Source organism: Taudactylus pleione, unplaced genomic scaffold, assembly GCF_031769625.1.
Source record: "Taudactylus pleione unplaced genomic scaffold, aTauple2 ptg000055l, whole genome shotgun sequence".
In the NCBI taxonomy this organism is placed as follows: domain Eukaryota; kingdom Metazoa; phylum Chordata; class Amphibia; order Anura; family Myobatrachidae; genus Taudactylus; species Taudactylus pleione.
Genome location: NW_028284457.1, coordinates 11,763,190 through 11,783,408, shown reverse-complemented (window position 1 = coordinate 11,783,408; position 20,219 = coordinate 11,763,190). Strand labels below are relative to the sequence as shown.

At 41.0% G+C, this 20,219-nt stretch overlaps 1 protein-coding gene across 3 annotated transcripts in view; it reads right to left on the bottom strand.

Moving 5' to 3' along the window:
* The window catches only part of SNCA (synuclein alpha), an 82,312-nt gene that overhangs the window by 50,569 nt on the left and 11,524 nt on the right, over positions 1-20,219 (bottom strand). For all 3 annotated transcript variants that reach the window (XM_088464430.1, XM_088464432.1, XM_088464433.1), the window contains exons 3-4: positions 15,029-15,070; positions 13,611-13,756 (exon numbers count right to left, since the gene is read on the bottom strand). In XM_088464430.1, coding sequence (XP_088320556.1) covers positions 13,611-13,756; positions 15,029-15,070 — 188 coding nt within the window. The remainder of the gene's footprint in view (positions 1-13,610; positions 13,757-15,028; positions 15,071-20,219) is intronic.

Genomic DNA, 20,219 nt, shown 5'->3' with positions numbered 1-20,219 from the left:
TCTGATACGTAAGCTAGTACAAATGCTTAATTTATTCACTATCATGTTTCAGTGTTGCAGAATCCTGGCAGTATAGTACATTTTCCAGAATCCTTTATAATTGCCATACAGTGCACAATTGGCAAACATGAAAACCGCATGCCAGCAGTTGGTATAATCGTGCTTGTAACCTAGCTCAGTACATGAGTGGGGGTTAAAAAGAGTGTTTGTTAGTGTAGATTAAAGATAAATTCTCAAAAATTAGAAAGGATGAAAACATAATCAAGACTGTGTACTTCATTAAGACCCAGGAATGATTTACTAAAACTCCTCCAAATAGCACATTGTAATGCATTAAACACATTGCATCTGTTAAGCTCAGTCCCATCTCATCTGCCATCAGTATCAGCCTGTGATATTTTGCAAGGCCAAATGCTAGGCTTCTGTTGTCTATAGTGCTAATGATGGGGTTAGTAATGCTTCAATGCTGTTCATCTGCTCCTAGCGCTAGCTAACATTCTGGTTGTGCAAGCCTTGCCATTCATGTGCCAGTCATGTAAACTTCCCAAGTCTCACACCAGACATTTTTAATTGAATCACAAGAAAATGTGCTAGTTCTTTCAACATGCTTTAATCTTCTGACAGATTAAGAAGAGAATGTCTTTGAATTCTTTTCACATAGTTGTGATCTTTAAAACTTTTCCTCCACACCTCTTTTTAAAAGGTAGCAGGTGTATAATTCAATATACGGTATAGCAAATATTTACTGTAATAAACAATAAAAAAAAATTGTAAATCTGTACAAGTTCTATACAGATACATGGGTCTATTTATTACGCAATGAAAATACGTTTTTGAAGTAGATACGTTTCATTCCAATTTTAAAATATTACTGAGGTCAGTTATAGTCGAGATCCGCCGGCAGTAGGGTCTCCAGCGATAGCTCCCATGTAATGCATAGTATTGCAACGACAGGAAGATGATACTATGGGGTAATAAAATAAAATAAAATAATTTTATTTTTTCCCAACAATGTATTTATATTTTTTCTGATTTTGTTTTTACAATAATTTTTATTTTTATGCTGTAGCACTGGGAGTGACTCCCAGTTCCACTGTGCAGAAGACTCCAAGTCTGAAAGGAACCTCTTACCCCAGCCAGCCAGTATTACTGGAGCTAATCATTGCTGAACTTCCCTGACAAACCTTTCTTGTTAAATGACAGCGATAGAAGATTTTTGCTGCATATTCATAAACAGACCCATAAGACTTCATATTAAATGGATGTATAGAAGAAAAACAATCATTAAATAAGTGTAATATAACATTGTCAAAACAATATTGTCTGTCAGTAGTATTGTAGAGCCATACAGGTGATCTAAACCCAAATAATGGAATTTAATATACTACAATACATTAAACACTTCCTCACATAATAATTTTTCTTAGCATAATTAAAGTAATTGTCTCTTAAGTAGTGGACAAATAATTCATATATACTATGCTACATGTGAAGCTTCTGTTTGCAAATAAAATGTAATTTTGTGCTACATACAGTATCTATCTGCCTATCTATCTACACATGCACCCAGTTACATTGTGGCTGATCACGTCACACAAACGTGCACACGCATCGCGTCATGTGATTCCCTGTGCCTGCATATGCTATGGTATGCTATGTGAACACTGCAGTGCACGTATCTGCTCACGGGCGCGCGTCTCGCACCAGAGGCAAGGTTGTAGCTTGGCATATCTGTATCTATCTATCTATCTATCTATCTATCTATCTATCTATCTATCTATCTATCTATCTATCTAGCTATCTATCTTACCAACCATTACCAAATTATATTAACATTACCAAAAGCAAAATATATGGGGGCTTCTGTTGCGCGGGTAGGGAGGGGGAAAGTTAACTGCTTCATGATTAGCTCCCTAATTTTACAAGTGATAAATCATTTTCTGATAGTAAATTTATGCCAAATGGTGGCATATCTTAATTTGTGCATTTGTATCAGGTTTCAGCTATTGCTAAACTCTTTGTACTGCTCAATGCAGGTATTACTGGTGTTTGTCAAATATCAGTATAGTACAATATGAGTACTTTCAACAGTCATTATTTCATTAAAGCAATACGGGTAATTAAAAATAAATAAAAAATAATAAATAATCATTTACATACATAATAAGTATTATGCTAATTGAAAATATTACTTCCAGCATGCCACTTTAAACATGTTTTTTTCAGATTTCCTAACTAGGTATGTCACTTACCCTGTAGTGCTACTGTATAAGGAAGATGGGTGTTTCAAATTGTCATGGCTCTCCAAGCGTTTGAAAGATTTAATTCCACAGTAGTATTAGGCATGGTTTTATAATGGTCCTAAATTTAAGACATTTGTACTGCTGACAACTACCACTAGTGTAAATTAACAGCTAGGTACAGTATTACTACCACGTCTTCACTCTACGGAATTCATAGAACTAATTCACAGTGTCAGTTTGGTACCCTTCTTTTACAGGTACACGGCTACAGCTGGGTGTTCTCTCCCAGGATTCCAAAACTTTCAGCTTGCATACACCAGTTCATCACAATTAGAATGATAAAAAAGTTGGTTTGATGAACTGTATAGAGTTCCACTTTCAAGCTAATTCAAACTTTTTTAACCCAAATTAATTCAGGCATTCTTACTTCTGAAAGTTATCTAGGAAAGTTTCTTTAAAAAACTCTTATTATTTTTACTATTATTATTATTATTATTATTATTATTATTATTATTATTATTATTATTATTATTATCATCATTTATTTATATGGTGCCACAAGTGTTCCACAGTGCCTTACAAAGTACATAAACAAATAGGTGCCCAGTGACTTACAGAACAATACAATACAATACAGGACAAGCACATGGATAATATACATAGCTACATTAGCAACCATAACACCCACATAAGCAGCCGAGCAAAAGCAACCAAGTGTTAGGTGCCCTAGTGGTGACTAAAAAGTAGATGAAAGTAAAGTAGGGAGAAGCACAAGAGGGTAGAGGGCCCTGCCTGTAAGAGCTTACATTCTAAAAGGGAGGGGAAGACAAACAGGGGTGACACAGATGGGGTAGATGGGGAGGAAGGAGCATGTAGCAGCGAGTTAGGATGACAGCTGGAAGGCTTTGATGAAGTAGTGGGTCTTGAGAGCCCGTTTGAATGATTGTAGAGGGGTGGAGAGTCTGATGGGGAGAGGGATAGAGTTCCAATGGTGGGGAGCAGAGCGGGCAAAATCTTACAGGCGAGAGTGGGAGAAAGTAATCAGTTGGCATGAAAGGCGGTGTGCATTAGTTGAACAATTAACAATTTCTACCAAAAGCAGCAGTTTTTTAAAAAATTTTGAGTGCTAAGAGAACAAAAAAATTATAAGGCTTGTGTTGAGCTTGAACAATTGATGCTAATTGTGTTGAAGTAATATAGCAGACACCAGCACCACAACTTGTTAAACTGCCTGGTGTAAAAGGATCCAAATGTATTCACCAACTTGCACAGCATATGCCTCTTGGGGATCTTCTCCAGATTTTCTGTTATCCTATCGAACATGGTGAGTGCTTTGCGAATGGGTGAGTTTGCACAAACAATAAACTTGAGTGTTCTAAATTTCTTCAAAAAGTAGAGTTCTGCACAAGAAATGCTGCCCAGTAATTTTAGACATTTTGCACTTGCATGCAGGACACTCTAGGAGCTACAACACAAATATAATTTGCTACATGAATGAAGTTAGAGGGTATAGCAAGGGAGAAATCAATCCTCTATATACTGCAGAGATTTGAGGAACTGCAAGAAGTCATCACAACTACACAGCAAGCAATGAGATAGGGAGAGAAGGTACTGTTCAAATGACCTTACTCCAGCTCACTGGAGAATCATTTTGGTGGTTTGCAACCTAACTAAAACTTGGTAGTGTTGGCCTTAATAAAGTCATACCGCTTATTAGAGGAGAGCAGTTAGCATATCTGAATGGCTATATGAAAACAGGTATCTTAGGCTTGTACATCCACATTCTTGTTTGCTAATTTGATTTTATGGTGTTTTGTTTTTGTTTCCAAAAGACATAGAAGTAAAAAAATGCAAACAACTTATTGTAAACATGTTGCCCACTGAAGCCTACTGTAGTATTTCAAACTCAGACACTCTTCTTCTGCCCAAATGGTGGAATATCCTTTTAGCAATAAGAGGGAATTTGGCAATGGAGATCATTGTCAGGCTCATTGGTGAGGATATTGACATCAATGCTGTCACTGCTGCTGCTAATGAAGATGATAATGATGACGATGCTGGAGAGCAAGTCCATCGTCTCCAAAATCCATAGTCCAAAATTTGTAGTCCTTCATTTTGTGGCATTTCCATGGAATATTTTTATGGGACTCTGCTACTTATGTATTATAGGTTACACATTTAATATAAGTAAGTAACATTAAATAGCTGTGGATGGAGGGAGGGTTGTAGTGAGAAATCGCTAGAGGAAGCTCGTACCAGCTGTAACATCCAGGTAAATATTTTTGTGACTTTATTTTAACAATAATGTTTTGTTAATATATAATGAAAATGAGGAATTACCCATAATAATCAATATAATATTTACTTGACTCACTTGCATTAGACCTAATCTAAACTGATTGTTTTTTAGTTTATGGATTATAGTTAATTTACACTATTTCTGTAGGTTCTTCTATGTAAGGTAGTCAGTGAGCTATTAATAAACTTGCTTGATTTAAGGACATTCCATGCTGTAGATGCCATAATAATCTTGTTCAGCAGTTTGTAATTTTCCCTTTGCATTAAATCACTAACAGTCTAATAATCTTATCACTAAAATAAAAAACAGGAGACATTAATAGCAGTAAAATGTATTTTGAAAAGGAGATGGTCCAAAAAGCAATTGGTCACTATCAGCTCCAGCCATAAACCATGGTGCTAGCTGCCTAGAGTTGTAGAAGACCACCTCACCTTCCCTGGCACAGTACTGGACCCTTTTGCAAGATAGATACCCAAACCCCCATACGGGTTGTGATAAACGCACCACACTAACAGGGGTAAGTGAGCCTCTGTGGCTCTAAGAGCAATGATTTCCCAGCTAATTGTGACTTATCTATGGAAGAAAAGCAATAAAAGAAAGAAATAACAAAACACAAAAATGTAACTAAATTTCTATATAGGGCCTGATTCTGAGTTGGATGGATTTCTTAGCATGGATGCAATTGTGAGGGCCTTCCAGGGTGGGAAATGGGTGGTGACAATGCATTTGCATGTAACCACCCATGCTTGTGGGAGTGCCAAGGGAGTATCAAAAGCTCAGTGCCATTCTGGGTCATATGTATAGGTAAGGGAAGCCTGTTTCTGACGTACTGTATATCTTGAACCTAGCATGGGGCTGGTACAAGTGCAGAAGCTAATGATGATTATTGTGGTGGCCATTGTAAAATCAATGGGCGGCACAGGTTTCTGCTTGGATTTGCATGAATCCCCTCATTAGTTGAACGTATTCTCACATTATCATAAGGTAGTAATTCTGGCTTCAGCAGCTGCCCATAACTACAGCCATTTAGTGTGGTACTCAGAATCAGCACCTTAGAGAGAGGAGTTATATTCTCATGCACCAACCGGGCAGTACCCCCTTGTGCCCTGAAACATAAATATAATACATTGGCCCCTGCCAAGCTGCCCATCTTTCCTCTTTGAATTTTGCATAATACTGTGCCATGCCTTCCCAAGACCTTACAGTAAAGTAAACCTGACAACAAAGTCCCCTTAGCTGCTGCAACCAGTTTGCCAATTCTAAACATTCTGAAAAAGGCCAAAGAGCAAGTCTTAATAAGGAAGCCTCAAACTTAGCAGATTCTACATCCCCCATGGTCATGATCAGAAACTCTAGCAGAATCACATCAATGAGTCTATGCCTGTTACCCCCATAATCCCATCACCTAACCCTTCAAAGCTTTTGAAATAAAAAAGCACTTCATGGAATATACCCGGTCTTGCTGCAATTTAAAAGAAATAGGAAATGCCAGCTGAAACACAAGCCCTGGCAGCAATGAAAAGGCCCTTATAATAGCTAGTCAAGACAAAGCACAATATGCAAGGCTACACATTGTTAACTCCACTTTTCCATTCCTCCAGGAACTCCACCCACTCATGCCACACCACCTTGTATGCCCTCAATTTAGCAGGAGCCAGAGCTGCTCTTTGCCCATTTTGTAATCTGCCAGGCATGAGAATTATGCATCATTCTGGTTGGATGCTGGCAATAGGACACTAAACTTAGCCCAATTAAAATGTGACAATGCATTCACTATCAAGTTCTCCACTCCTGACACGAGTGAGCTCTAAACCATATGTTAGCCCCCAGGACACTGAAGAACCAGGGGGTAAATTTACTAAAGTTTGACTTGGTATTCTACTTTATGAATCTATAAAATCGACTGAAATCGAATTGAAATCAAACTGCAAAATTCCTTAGCAAATCCCTCATTTTCTAATATTCAATTTTGCATTCGATTTTCAAATCAAATTAGACTGTGGTTGATTTTAAGAAGGGATTTGATGTTCGATTTTGAATGCTCATGTACAAATCGAACATCAAATCCCACTCAAAAGTGAACTTCAAATGCCCAAATGAATAGACCTGCTTCATGCTTTCATTTTTAGAATGAACAGGTCTGATTGACACAGATGCCTTCATACATCAGTGAGATCCATGCATGTAATAACTGAAAAAAAAATTACGTGGGGTCCCCCCCTGAAAGCACAAACAGCCTCCAGCTTTTCATAGCCAGTCCTGGTGGGAAAATACAGGGGACAAAAGACGTAGGGGTCCTCTGTATTTAGCACAACCAGCACTGGGCTAAACAAGCCAGTCCTGATTTTGGAGATGCAGGTAACAAAATAAGTAGGGGTCCCCTGTATTTGCCATAACCAGGACTCTTTCTAGCAGGGGGGGTTAATGCCACAGCCAGGGGAACCCTTTCACCAGGTCCCCCAGCCAAAGCATTACCCCTGACATATACTCGGATCCCTGGGGAGTTGGGGACCCCCGATAAAGGGGTCCCCCTTTCCAGGGCACCCCAGGCCTGGGCTGATAGCCAGGGGTTATCCACGGCACCCGTGGGCGGTGAGTGCAGGTTGATTGTGTAAAATGTGTGTAAAAATAGAAGATAAAACATTGTCTTTAACAGTAGAACTACAGGTCCCCACAAGCCTCCCCCTCATGCTAGTACTTAGAGAACCAAAAGTCTCAGCCAATGAATCGATCCTACCATTGACTTCAATAAACCTCCAGGGTTACTAAAGGTTAAAGTCAATTATGTGAGCCATTCATTGGCTGAGAGAGGCAGAGGCTCACCTTACTCAGCCAATGAATGCTCAGCCACGGCATTTCTATTGGAAATGCCGCTGCTGAGTCCATCATTCTGGAAGTAGCATTCTTAGAGGATGGTACTGAGTTCGTGGGTCAGGATTTTTTTAAAATTTATTTTCCAAAGACACTGGATGCCTACATGGAGAAGAGGACCGGTCCAGGTATTGTATGTGAGTATGTGTGAGTGTGTATGTTTAATATAAACTTGTACTCTCACAGTGTGTGTCTTGTCTTTATTGTAAATGTTTTTACAGGTGAACTAGAGGTACCTGTGGGCCCTTGCTAAGACCTGTAGTTCTACTGTTAAAGACAATGTTTTACCTTCTATTTTTACTAGGGATGTGCGCTGGACCATTTTTGCCGGATTTGGATTTGGATTTGGTTCTAATTCGTCGTCCGGCTTTGGATTTGGATTTGGATTTGCCAAACTGCGGTGACTGGCTTTGGATTTGGATTTGGATTTGGATTTGGATTTTTTTACAAAAATTGACAAAAAAAGCTAAAATCACATAAATTGGTCTTTTTTTTCTTCCTAGAGTATTATTAACCTCAATAACATTAATTTCCAGTCAATTTAGACCATATCACAGCTTATAATATTGTTTTCAACATTATTGGCCAAAGGTTGCAGTGAGCTGACTGGTTACTAAGCGACAAAGCAGCGGCACAACGACACAGACACCACAGTATAAAGCACATCTATGACACATTGCCACACAGCAGTGGCAGAAATCAAAAGTAGTGCACCCACCCAGTGGGATACGGCCAGCAGAGTCACAGTACTTGTTTACAAAGTGTGCTACGGCCCTAGGAGTCACAGTGCACAATCTTATTAGCATTACACCGCACATAGGGCCTGATTCACATTACACCATAAAGTAGTGTCTCTTATTTATGTTACGACACACAGTAGTGCCCCTTTTACACAATGTCCACAGTAGTGACCCTTTTACACAATGCCCACAGTAGCGGTGTCCCTTACACAATGTCCCCCAGCAGTGGTGCCCCCTATGCAGTCCCCTTAGTAGTAGGGTCCACTATGCAGTGCCCCCAGTAGAATGCCCCCCAGTAGTATGCCCCCCATTAGCAGGCCCCCCCAGTAGTATGCCCCCCATTAGCATGCCACCCAGTAGTATGCCCCCCATTAGCAGGCCCCCCCAGTAGTATGCCCCCCATTAGCATGCCACCCAGTAGTATGCCCCCCCAGTAGTATGGCCCCCCTAGTAGTATGGCCCCCCCAGTAGTAGGCTGCCCCAGTAGCAGGCCTCCCCCAGTAGTAGGCTGCCCCAGTAGTAGCCCCCCCTGTAGTATGGGCCCACCCTGTAGTATGGCCCCCCCTGTAGTAGGCTGCCCCAGTAGCAGCCCCCCCAGTAGTAGTAAGCTCCCCCAGTAGTATGGCCCCCCCAGTAGCAGGCCCCTCAGTAGTATGGCCCTCCCCAGTAGCAGACCCCCCCCCAGTAGTATAGCCCCCCCCAGTAGCAGGCCCCTCTGTAGTATGGCCCCCCCAGTAGCAGACCCCCCCAGTAGTGCAGACCCCCCCAGTAGTATAGCCCCCCCCAGTAGCAGGCCCCTCTGTAGTATGGCCCCCCCAGTAGTATAGCCCCCCCCCAGTAGCAGACCCCCCCAGTAGTGCAGATCCCCCCCAGTAGTATGGCCCCCCCAGTAGCAGACCCCCCCCAGTAGTATAGCCCCCCCAGTAGCAGGCCCCTCTGTAGTATGGCCCCCCCAGTAGTATAGCCCCCCCCAGTAGCAGACCCCCCCCAGTAGTGCAGACCCCCCCCAGTAGTATAGCCCCCGGCCCAGTAGCAGGCCCCTCTGTAGTATGGCCCCCCCAGTAGTATAGCCCCCCCCAGTAGTGCAGACCCCCCCCAGTAGTGCCCCCGGCCCTTGCACAAATATAAAATTAAAAAATAAAAACTTACCTGTATCCCCACTCCCGCGCCGTCCGCTCTGTCACACGCTGAGGAGGGAGCCGGAAGACGGAGCTCATGTGTGAGCTCCAGCTGGCTCCCTCCGTGCAGCAGCCAATGAGAGTCTGTGTGACTCTCATTGGCTGCTGTAACAAACACACAGCTGCCGCTGGCGGCTGTGTGTCTGTGTCTGTGTAGGGCAGAGCACTATCACTGCGCTCTGCCCTACACGCGAGGAGACCTGATGTCGGATTCTCTAGTGAGAATCCGACATCAGGCGGCCGCCGTTCAGCCCCGAACGGGGATCCGAGTCAGGCGGTGAACACCCGAACAGGGTTCGGGTGGACTCGGATCCCCAATGTTCGGAGCGGTTCGGATTCCACAGAATCCGAACCGCTCATCTCTAATTTTTACACACACTTTACACAATCAACTCGGCACCCACCAGTCAGGGGTGACTAGGATAGCCCCGGGCTATCAGCCCAGGCCTGGGGTGCCCTGGACAGACCCTTTTATTGGGGAGGTCTCCAACTCCCCAGGGATCCCCAGCCTGGGCTAACTAGCTGTCAGGGGTAATGCTTTGGCTGGGGGACCCAGTGAAAGGGCTCCCCTGGCTGTGGCATTACCCCTACGCTGCTAGAAAGAGCCCAGTGCTGATTATGGCAAATACAGGGGACCCTTACTCATTTTATCCCATGTATTTCCAAAATCAGGACTGGCTCTAAGCCCAGTGCTGGTTGTGCTAAATACAGGTGATGCCTATGTCTTTTGTCCCCTGTATTTTCACAACCAGGACTGGCTATGAATAGTCCGGGGCTGGTTGTGCTTTAAAGTGGGGACCCCGTAATTAATTTTTTTTAAATTAACACTTAACAAGCATTTTACATTAAGATGCATGCATGCATGCATGCATCTCACTGATGTATGCATGCAACTGTGTTAAATAGAACTGCTCATGCTAAAATCAAAAGCATGAAGCAGTTCTATTCATCTGGGATTTGAAGTTCGATCTTGAGTTCATTTTTTTACGTTCGATTTGCAAATCGAATGTTAGTAAATGAAGGGATTCTATATTCAAGTATGGAAAAATGTCAATGTATTGCCTTTTTCGATTCTCAGTGAAATTTAATTTTCAGTTCGATTTGACATTCAATTTTGGCTTTAGTAAATCTCCTATATCTAAATCAAATGGAAATCGAACCAAAATTGAATGGAAAATCGAACCAATATTGAATGGAAAAATCGAACGGAATCTAAAATCTAATCTAAATATACCCCCAGGTGCCTGAGCAGATGCACTGCAGGTGGGGAAGAAACCTGTTACTTATTGATTTCCTGGACAACCAGCAAATTATCACACCAAACATAATACTGTATTTATATTTTGCAGGATGGATGCCCACAATTGTACCACAACCACAATCACTAGCAATTACAACAAAAGGAGGTTTTCCAACAGGCCCTAGTTTTGTCAAGCAGCAGGACAAAGTTTGAGCAAGGTGCGCATAAAAACATACTAGCCCCGCAATGCATTAGTGTAGCAACAATAAACAAGCTAGCCAATCCCCACAGCACCCTTGACTGATGTTAAGCTGTGTTTCTTCTGTAAAAGTGAACAGTTTTACATATTTCCCTCATCAAATGCCAACCCTGTCCTTCCTACAAATGTCCCTGAGCACTGCTGTTTTAGTGCAATGAACAGTACCATGTCATCATGACTTATGCTCACAACAGAAACCAATGGCCAACCCTTTCTGACCACTCCGCTAGGTTTGCAGGAGCAACTGCATGAGTGTATTTAGGAGGTACAGTGAATCTTAAGAACCCCATAATCTCATACTCATCAGCACCTTCCAGGCCAACATTGCTTACTGTAGCATTCTGCTTGGTGGAAGAAAGAGACAGTGCTGCTGACATGTCCAGTGAAAACAATGGCTCCTAGGAGGATCCTGCAGGCAAGCCGTTACTCTGCTCTGAAACAATAACTACTTTACCAAGTTTACAAGGCAAACAACATCTCCTTGGGCTGCAGGATCAAAACTTGCAGCACTGGATCTGTGTGGGGAAAACTTGTGCTGTTGCAGAAGGGGGCAACTTTAGAGTATCAAGCAATTTGATTATAATGGAATGGATTGGAAAGTTTGACCGTTAACAAACAATGGGGAAGTTCTCTCAGTGCATACTAAAACCATTGAATCAATATAGACTAATAGTAATATTTGAAGGGTTTATTTAAATGACTATATATAGATATATATCCAGTAAAAAATGGATATAAAAATACAAATACAATAAATACCTTTGATCGTCAAGTCTAATAAAAAATTGATCTAATACCGGTACACAATACAACAGATATAGGTAACAACATAAAACATATTAAAAACTATAACGTTTAAAGATATTTATTGTGTTTAGATTTTTATATACTTATTTTGCTGAATATATAGGGTCAATTAAATAAACTCTTTAAATATTACCATTAGTCTGTATTGATTCAACATTTTTAGTATGCACTGAGAGCACTTTCCCATTGTTATATACTAAGTGGAATAAGGTAGTAATTCCACACTCTGAGCAGCAAGTTAGGATTACCGTTTTAACGGTCAAGTGCAATTCCCTCCTCCTTAACCTAAAGTTTGACTGCTAAAATGTCAACAATCATAATGGGGACAATGTGGGATCGAACTTGACATGCTGACGTGTTAATAATGTGATTTAAAGCTGTAAATACCTTGACCACCTATGGGTAGGTGGGTAGGCCACTGAGTGGCTAGTAAAATAAAGAAGAAGAGACCAGTAAGGGTCAGAAAACTGGAAACTTAGAGTGGCAGAAGGAGCAGTAGTGGGAGAGAAAATTAAACCTCACTGTGAGGAAGAGGAAGGAAGTACTTTGGCTGAATATATGGCTATGGGGTATCAGTGCCCATATACTGTACACAGGGAATATGGGGCCCAGCTAGGGAAAAGTTCTAGGTTGGTATAAAGTAGGCAGGGTGGGTCGCACAGATGAGTGGCTGTAAAGAGGGCACTAGGAGCATTACCAGAGTGCAGGATAAGCTTTTTTGAGCAGGAGGGTGGGAACAGACAGCAAGGGAACCACTGCAGAGCATCATGGACAAAGCATGTCTCTGAAGGAAAGGAAAAACAGAGATGTGAAAATACTTGGGATGTGAAGGGGTGCTGAGGAGAAAAGGCGGGGCACTGGGCAAGTAAGAAACACAAGAGACAATCAACCAGACAGGTAAGACAGATAATGAAAGGTCAGACAAACAGACAATACACTACAGGCAAACTAGACAGCAGAGTGCTCAGACAGATCCACATGGCTAAAAGAGAGAAACACTCCCACTAAGATTCCATAACCAACCTCCCTACAATCATCCCCTCACTTTACATAACATTTCTACAGCAATCAAGCAGGCATTATTTTCAATTCCCATCACAAACCTAAATCTGTCTTAAGTCTCCCAAAACATGAACATTGATCCCACCTCTGGCTAATAAAGATCTTGACAATCTGGTATTCACCAGCATACATATTTTAAATTGATACTTGTTATTTTAGTAATGTACTAATTTTTGTTAATGTACATTTTTTTCTGACAGCTTTATTAATTTACTTATTAATAATACATAGGGCCAAATATAATAGGGTGAGAATTTAGAAAATACGCATTGGTGGAGTTTTACCTTCACAGTTTTTTGCGTCTAAAAACATCTGAGTTTGTATGTTCTCGGACACTATTACAGTGGCCAAATTAAAAAGTGTGAGAGCTTACTGCTAAACTCTCACATTTTCTAAACTCTCACCCTATTACATTTGGCCCATAGTTTTCTGCTGGTTATCTCTAATTCATTAGCACATGTATAAATAATAACACGATTATATATATTTACTCTGGAAATATATCATGAAAATACATACAATCAAATTTTTATATATATTTATATATATATATACATATATATATATATAGTACATAACATATAGGCGACACTCTGTCTGTAAAAAACGCTGATCTTGGAGGGCACCTGCACGTAACTTTGCTATTGGGAGTGCCACCCTTGTGGACAATCTCATATATATATATATATATATATATATACACATACAAATGAACAATTCATATATATATATATAATATGTGTGTGTATATATATATATATATATATATATATATATATTTAGAGAGAGAGAGAGATATTATTTTTACAATAGTTTTGTAGTTCCTACAAAATGTTTAATTTCATTGTAGTAGGTTTATTTGCAATAATGAATGTGTTCTCACAGTTGTATACATATTTATATGACCATACCTGTTTACCCAATTGATCCTTCTTCACCAGCCCTGTGGCAGCAGCAATATTTCCAGCACCCTCTACTGTCTTGTGTGCTACGGCCGTCACTCCTGTAACAACTGCACCACTCACATGAGAAACTTGTTCTTTGGTTTTTTCAGCCACTGGAGGGAATACATAATATGACCAAACATTTTATAGGTAAGGGTGAGATAAGCCAAGACTTAAATCAACAAATGAAGACTGCGCCTGTGTGTAAATGTGTATCTTATCTTCTATATATACATATGTAAATATCAAGCTGACACAAAAGAGATTTTTATAGTTGCATGCCATTAGTTAGAAATCATTGCAATATACTACCATATAACCAGAGCTTCAGCTCATCAAAGGGGTACTATAGAAAAGGGATTTGTGAATTGGATGCAGGAAAGTGCCACTAGCCTTCATCCTGATTAATGTAAAGTACAATTACTTACAATCTTGCTTACAGTATTGGTCCCATTATTAAAACTTTTTAACTAAAAATAATGCATCTCTCCATACCTGCGGCTTTACTGCAATGTAGTAGTAGTAATAATAATAATAATAATAATAATAATAATAAATGATTTATGCCAATAATGTAGATACTTTTGTCTCACTTTGGGGTACATTTACTAAAGGTCAATTTTGATTGATTTTTATCAATGTAAAATCAAACAAAATTTATCAACATCAATGTTGTATTTCTGGGGCTAAATCACACATTTACTAACGGACATTTTTTTTTTTTTTAATATTAGTAAATGTGTGATTTAGCCACAGAAATATAACATCGATATATAACATCGATGTTGAACAATTCTAAATAATTTTTTTAAGTTGATTAAAATTTACCCCTAAGATTCCTCATTAGTGAATGCAATGGTCATCAGATTGGGTAAGGAATGTCGGCACTCGGGATCCTGGTGTTCAGGATCCTGGCATTCACAATCCCGACATCGATATCCCAACATGGTTAGGATACCGACACCTGTCGGTAGATATCCTAACCCTCCAGCTCTCTCTACCCTAACCCTAACCCTCCCTCCCTCCCTGAACCTAACCACCCCTATAGTTCCGAAATCTAACCTCCCCCTCCCTGCACCCTTAACTTAACCCTCCCCCTTAGTGCCTAACCCTCATTCTAGTGCATAACCCTAACCCCAACCCTAAGGCTAACCCTCCCCCTACGTCTGGGATTCAGGCGGTCAGGATGCCAGCGCCGGGATTCTGACAAGTCTCGGTATTCCGGCACCAGCATCCCAGCAGTCATTAATCGTCTAGCTTTATTATTTATGAAGCACACTTGATTTACAGAGCAAACAGGTTTGGTTTTCTAACTGTGTGCCTAGATAGTCAGCGAGGCATACATCATGCCAAATCAAATCAGTAATAGAGAATATGTCCCCTACCTGTTGTTACTCCATGTACAACACCATCTCTTGTTTTGGATCCTGCAAAACATAAAGAAAACAGAACTTAAGGTAATAGTGAGTAAAAAATGTTTTATCTTTGCCAAAACCACCTTCACATGTTTTGGTTTTGGATCTGGATTTTTTTTTTTCAGTAGATTGCTGATGAAGCTGTTGTATTGGAAATTGCATGTGCTGGGATCTATCCATGTTGGAGACAGCTGATGCTGGACTGCTTCTTATTATTTTTTTTACAGGATTTTTGAGACTTTCCCAAATAATTTCCAAGTACTCGCTGCAAATGATTTAACAGGGAGGAGGTTACTATCTGGTTATTCTCCCTACCACTACTTACTTTTACTTCACAAACAGTACAGTTGGCTTGACAAATGTCAGCATTTGAGTAAAAATCATTCCACATAAAAGAGGTGGCTCTTTTGGTCTTATGCCCAGGCACAGGGGTATATTTACTAAAGTTTGTGTTTTTAGAAGTAGATTTCTTCCCCATAACAACCAAACAGATTCTAGCTATAACTTCTAGAAGGTGCTAGATAAATGATAAGTAGAATCTGATAGGTTGGTATGGGCAACAACTCCATTTCTAAAAACCAACACTTCAGAATATATACCCCTTAGACTCTCCGCAAGCAGTGATTGCGCTGAGTGAAAAATATTGTGGGTTCAGGGGATCCCTCACTTTAAAAAATTGGGGTCCTACTTTATGGTCTCTGGGTCCCATCACATAGTATGCATGTTGAGAGTAGGCAGCAGCTGGGACAGTGCTGGGGGCAGGTAGCAGTTGGGGTAGAGTTGTGGGTAAAGGCAGAGAGAAGTTGGGGCAGAACTTGGGGTAGAGGAAGTAAGGGCAGACAGGGCTGGGGGAGAGTAGGGAGGGAATAAGTGGAGACAACAGTTGTGACAGTGCTGCGGCACAAGGAGGGGGCTATGGGCAGCCAGTGCTGGGAGTATAGGGAGGGGGCACGGGTAGATAGCAGCTGGTGCAGTACTGGGGGATCAAGAAGGGGGTTAGGGCTTTTACTGGCATTGCACAGAAGGGTCCCATCACACACTGGCAGCACCCTGGCACTGCATGGAAGGCTCCCATAACATACTGGCAGCACCCTCGCACCACACAGAAGGATCCCACTGCACAATAGCACCACCCTGGCATTGCACAAAAGGGTCCCAACACATATGGGCACAACAGAGCCGGGTCCCACCACACACTGGGAAATGAGAGTCCCAAAACATATTGGTGAACACCAGATGCAACACAAGGGGCCTCAGCTCACCATGGTACCCCCATGTACCACACAGTAATGCAAAAACACAAACTGGTACTACTTTGGCACTGCATATCAAAGCAGTGCCCCACCACACACTGGCAGCCCCAGGTAAGACACTGGCCACTGATTAACACAGGATGTGGCCCTGGAGGGTGGCTACTCACAATCCAGGTGCCTTTTCTTGGGAAATCTTATGGTTGGTGGCCTTGCAGATGATCACAGGTACAATCCTTGATGCTCTGGTTGGACATTGTGGCTCTGGACAGGGGTCTGACATGAAGAGGACCAGCCCAGGAAAAGAGGGGGGGATCAGGCGTAACCTGACCACAGACCAGAGCATGGAGGCCTTGAGCACAGTTATGCTGTCAGACCGTGCAGCGCTGGGAACGACAGCTGTTGGAGAGAGCCCAGCAGCATCACGTGACTGGGAGGGGGGGATCCGGCATCACCTACCCATAGACCAATGTATGGAGGCCTGGAGCAGTCATGCTGCCAGCCCGTGTGGTACAGGGAAGGGCAGCTGCTGAGGAGAGCTAGGTAGCATCACATGACCAGGAGGCAGAGGTCTCAAGCGCCAACTCGAAGATGACATGCTGCTACCTGTGGCCATTGGCTGGGAGACGCTGATGGACGTCACTGGGCCATCAGCTGCAGCGCACACACACACAGCATGTCCTGCAGGACCAAGGTACTTTTAAAAACTGGGTCCCTAAGTGCCTGTAGCGCGTACATATGCACTATAGCGCATATTTTGTGATCCCTGCTAAGGGATTTGTGAAGTTTGTGAACATGCAGTTTGTTCTTCAGAACAGATTTTCCCAATATGACACTTGTAGACTTAAAGTGAGTAGATGTTTCATGTGAGGTTTCAGAAGATGTCTGACTGTGTTTGGCCCTGGCTTCCACAATAGGCATTCTAGTGCATGAAACATCAGTAGCAGGACCAACACTCACAAAGGAAGACAATGGCCTGAGCCTTTCCTTGCCACTCTGTGGGGTATATGGAATGTTTGCAATTTTATATTTTTTAGCAGTAATTTCTTTTATTAGTAGAGGTGAAATTTTCTTTACCTTTGTGAAATATTGTTTCGATTTCAGGTTTCCTTTCTAAAACTTTTTTTCCCCTGGGCCACCTTTAGTAGATATTGAAGTACTATTATGACTGCTGGCAGCAGCCACAGCACTAGTACTGGGTTGCTGCTCCTGCTCATTTATCAACTGATCCATATTGACTCACAGCGCTTCTAGTATAAGTGTGGCACCCTAATGACAGTTTCATAATTTAATTTTTTTTATAACAGTGCTTAAACACAAAACAGTGCCTCACAGCAATTGTGGCACACTAATGATGTTTTATTAACACAGTTTTATATTTTACATTTTTTATAACGTTGCCTGAACACACAACACAGTGCCTCACAGTGATCCTAGTAACGGTGGTTACCCAATGACATTATGGTTTTTAATACTCAAGTTTTAATTAATTTTTATTTTAATAGTGCATGAACGCTCAACACACAGTGGGCCTGATTCAGACCCGGTCGCTAAGCTGCGAATGCTTGCTAGGGGCGATTATCACACATCTGCCTATGCATATGTGTCAAAGTATGCATGCGTGAACCAGTCACTACGGCTGGGAATCATTCGCTCGTAGTACACAGACTGGACGCTACTTTGAGTGACAGCACCGTTTGTGGGTGGTGACAGGGGAAGGTGCTTGTGAACGACAGAGTGGATGTGGGAACGCAGGCATGTCTGAGCATCAAACGGACTTTAATGGGTATGCATAATTTGCAAAGTTGCGTCATTGGACATGTCACTTGGTTGTTTTTTTAGTCTGAACTGATCACAGTGCCTGCTGTGGGGTAGGGGCTACCTCAAGTGCTGCATGCAGCTCTGATGGGTCTCGATGTTACCGATTAATCAGACACTTCCTGGAGATGACGTGTGCTAAGAGAAAAAGGTGGGTGGCTTTATATTCCTGCGTACGCTCACTGCCGTCACCCTCTAAGACATAGAGGGCATCCTTAAGCCAGACAGTGCAATCACGGGATTTGCATACCCGGCCCCTTTTGACAGCGAGCGTTCGCAGCTTAGCGACCAGGTCTGAATCAGGTCCAGCGTCTTACAGCTCTCCTAGTAATGGTGTTATATTTTTAACACACAACTTTTACTTACGTTTTTATAACAGTGCCTGAACACACAACACACTGCCTCACAGTGTTCCTATGGTGTTTTCCTTATTATTATTATTATTATTATTATTATTATTATTATTATTATTATTATTATTATTATGTGACCCTTTAAGTTAACACAGTGCTCCAGTCCTAATGACATTTTTTTAAAATGTCAAATGTGCCCCTTTAAGTTAATCACAATGCTCCTGTCTTAATGGCATTTTTAAATGACAAAGTGCCCCTGTAGGCTTTAACACAGTGCTCCCGTCCACTCCAGTCTTAATGGTGCTTTTAGTGCCTTACAGTGCAGAAGCCCCCAGTCCACAGTGCCTCGACATACACAGTGCCCCTTTAACATAGTGTTCCTAATCATATTTAACAAAGTGCCCCTATAGGATTTTGTTTAACATAGTGCTTCAGTCCACTCATCCTAATGGGATTTTTTAGTGCCTTACAGTGCTGCACCCCAGTCTTACACCCTCTCCCTCAGTCAGTGCCATTTCATTAAATTAATTACCTTTAATGATTTCATCAATATTGTACACTAGTACTTATTAATTTATTGCATTTTCATTAATATTTTTATATTCTCATCTTTTACCTTTGCCTATCCTATCTAACTAGATTGCTTAATTTAATTTTAAATCATTAATACATTTATCACTTAATTTATAAAATTAATAATTCATTTTTTTTCGATTGGTTTATATCTTTTTTTTTTACCATCTTTCTAATATTTATCCACCCTTTTGACTCCCAAAACACCTTTTGGTTAATTTTATTTATTCTTTTATACTAGCCACCTACAAGAGTTATGTTTTGTATGCTATCACCAGAACAAGTGTTGAATACACAGAGTGATATCTATGAAAATGTAAATGAGGACAGATTCCAGGCATGTCAGACTGACAGACATTTTATCTGGCAGCCTAACACCCAGCAGATATCAAAGGAATTTCCCTGTTCCTCACCTGTGAATTATTACATCGGACATACATGCTGGAATGCCCGACCGACCGATCGATATATTCGGATCGGTCATGTACAGTATGATTATCTGGGCGATCCACCGATATTAGGCGGATCACCCTGATAATTGTATAGTGTATGCCCAGCATAAGTTATCAGCATGTATCTATTCCTAAATAAGGTTTAAGTTGAACCACAGATACAAATAGCTAAAACATGTAAACTACAATGGTTAAAGTATATCATGTCTCATTGAAAATAATTAACTTGCTTTAATTTGTTTTCTTTTTATTGTTCAATGTCAATTGACAAATATGTGGGAAATATAGACACTGTAGACATTGCCACATATAGTAAAGTCTTGTAGTTTCTGTGATGTATTTATTTATCATACCCTCACTAATCATCTTGACATCTGAAATTCTCTATTAGCTCTCAGTATCACACATCACATCTCATTTTATGACTCATTTGTCATTCTCACTTTTCATACAGAATCAGATTAACAAGTACAACTGCTGTCCATCTGTAGTGTTAGAATTGAATCCCAGCTTTCTGGCAGGCATCCATTTCAGAAGAAATCATCATTTTAAAACATAAATTGTGGCAATAATTTCAAGAGATATTAGAAACATTAAGGGGTATATTTATCAAAGTTTGTTTTTTGTCAATTTTGTGTTTTGGGTGATTTTGCATTCAATTTGCATTTGATTTTGAGCATCAGAGATTTAGTAAAGTCAAAATTGAATGTGAAAT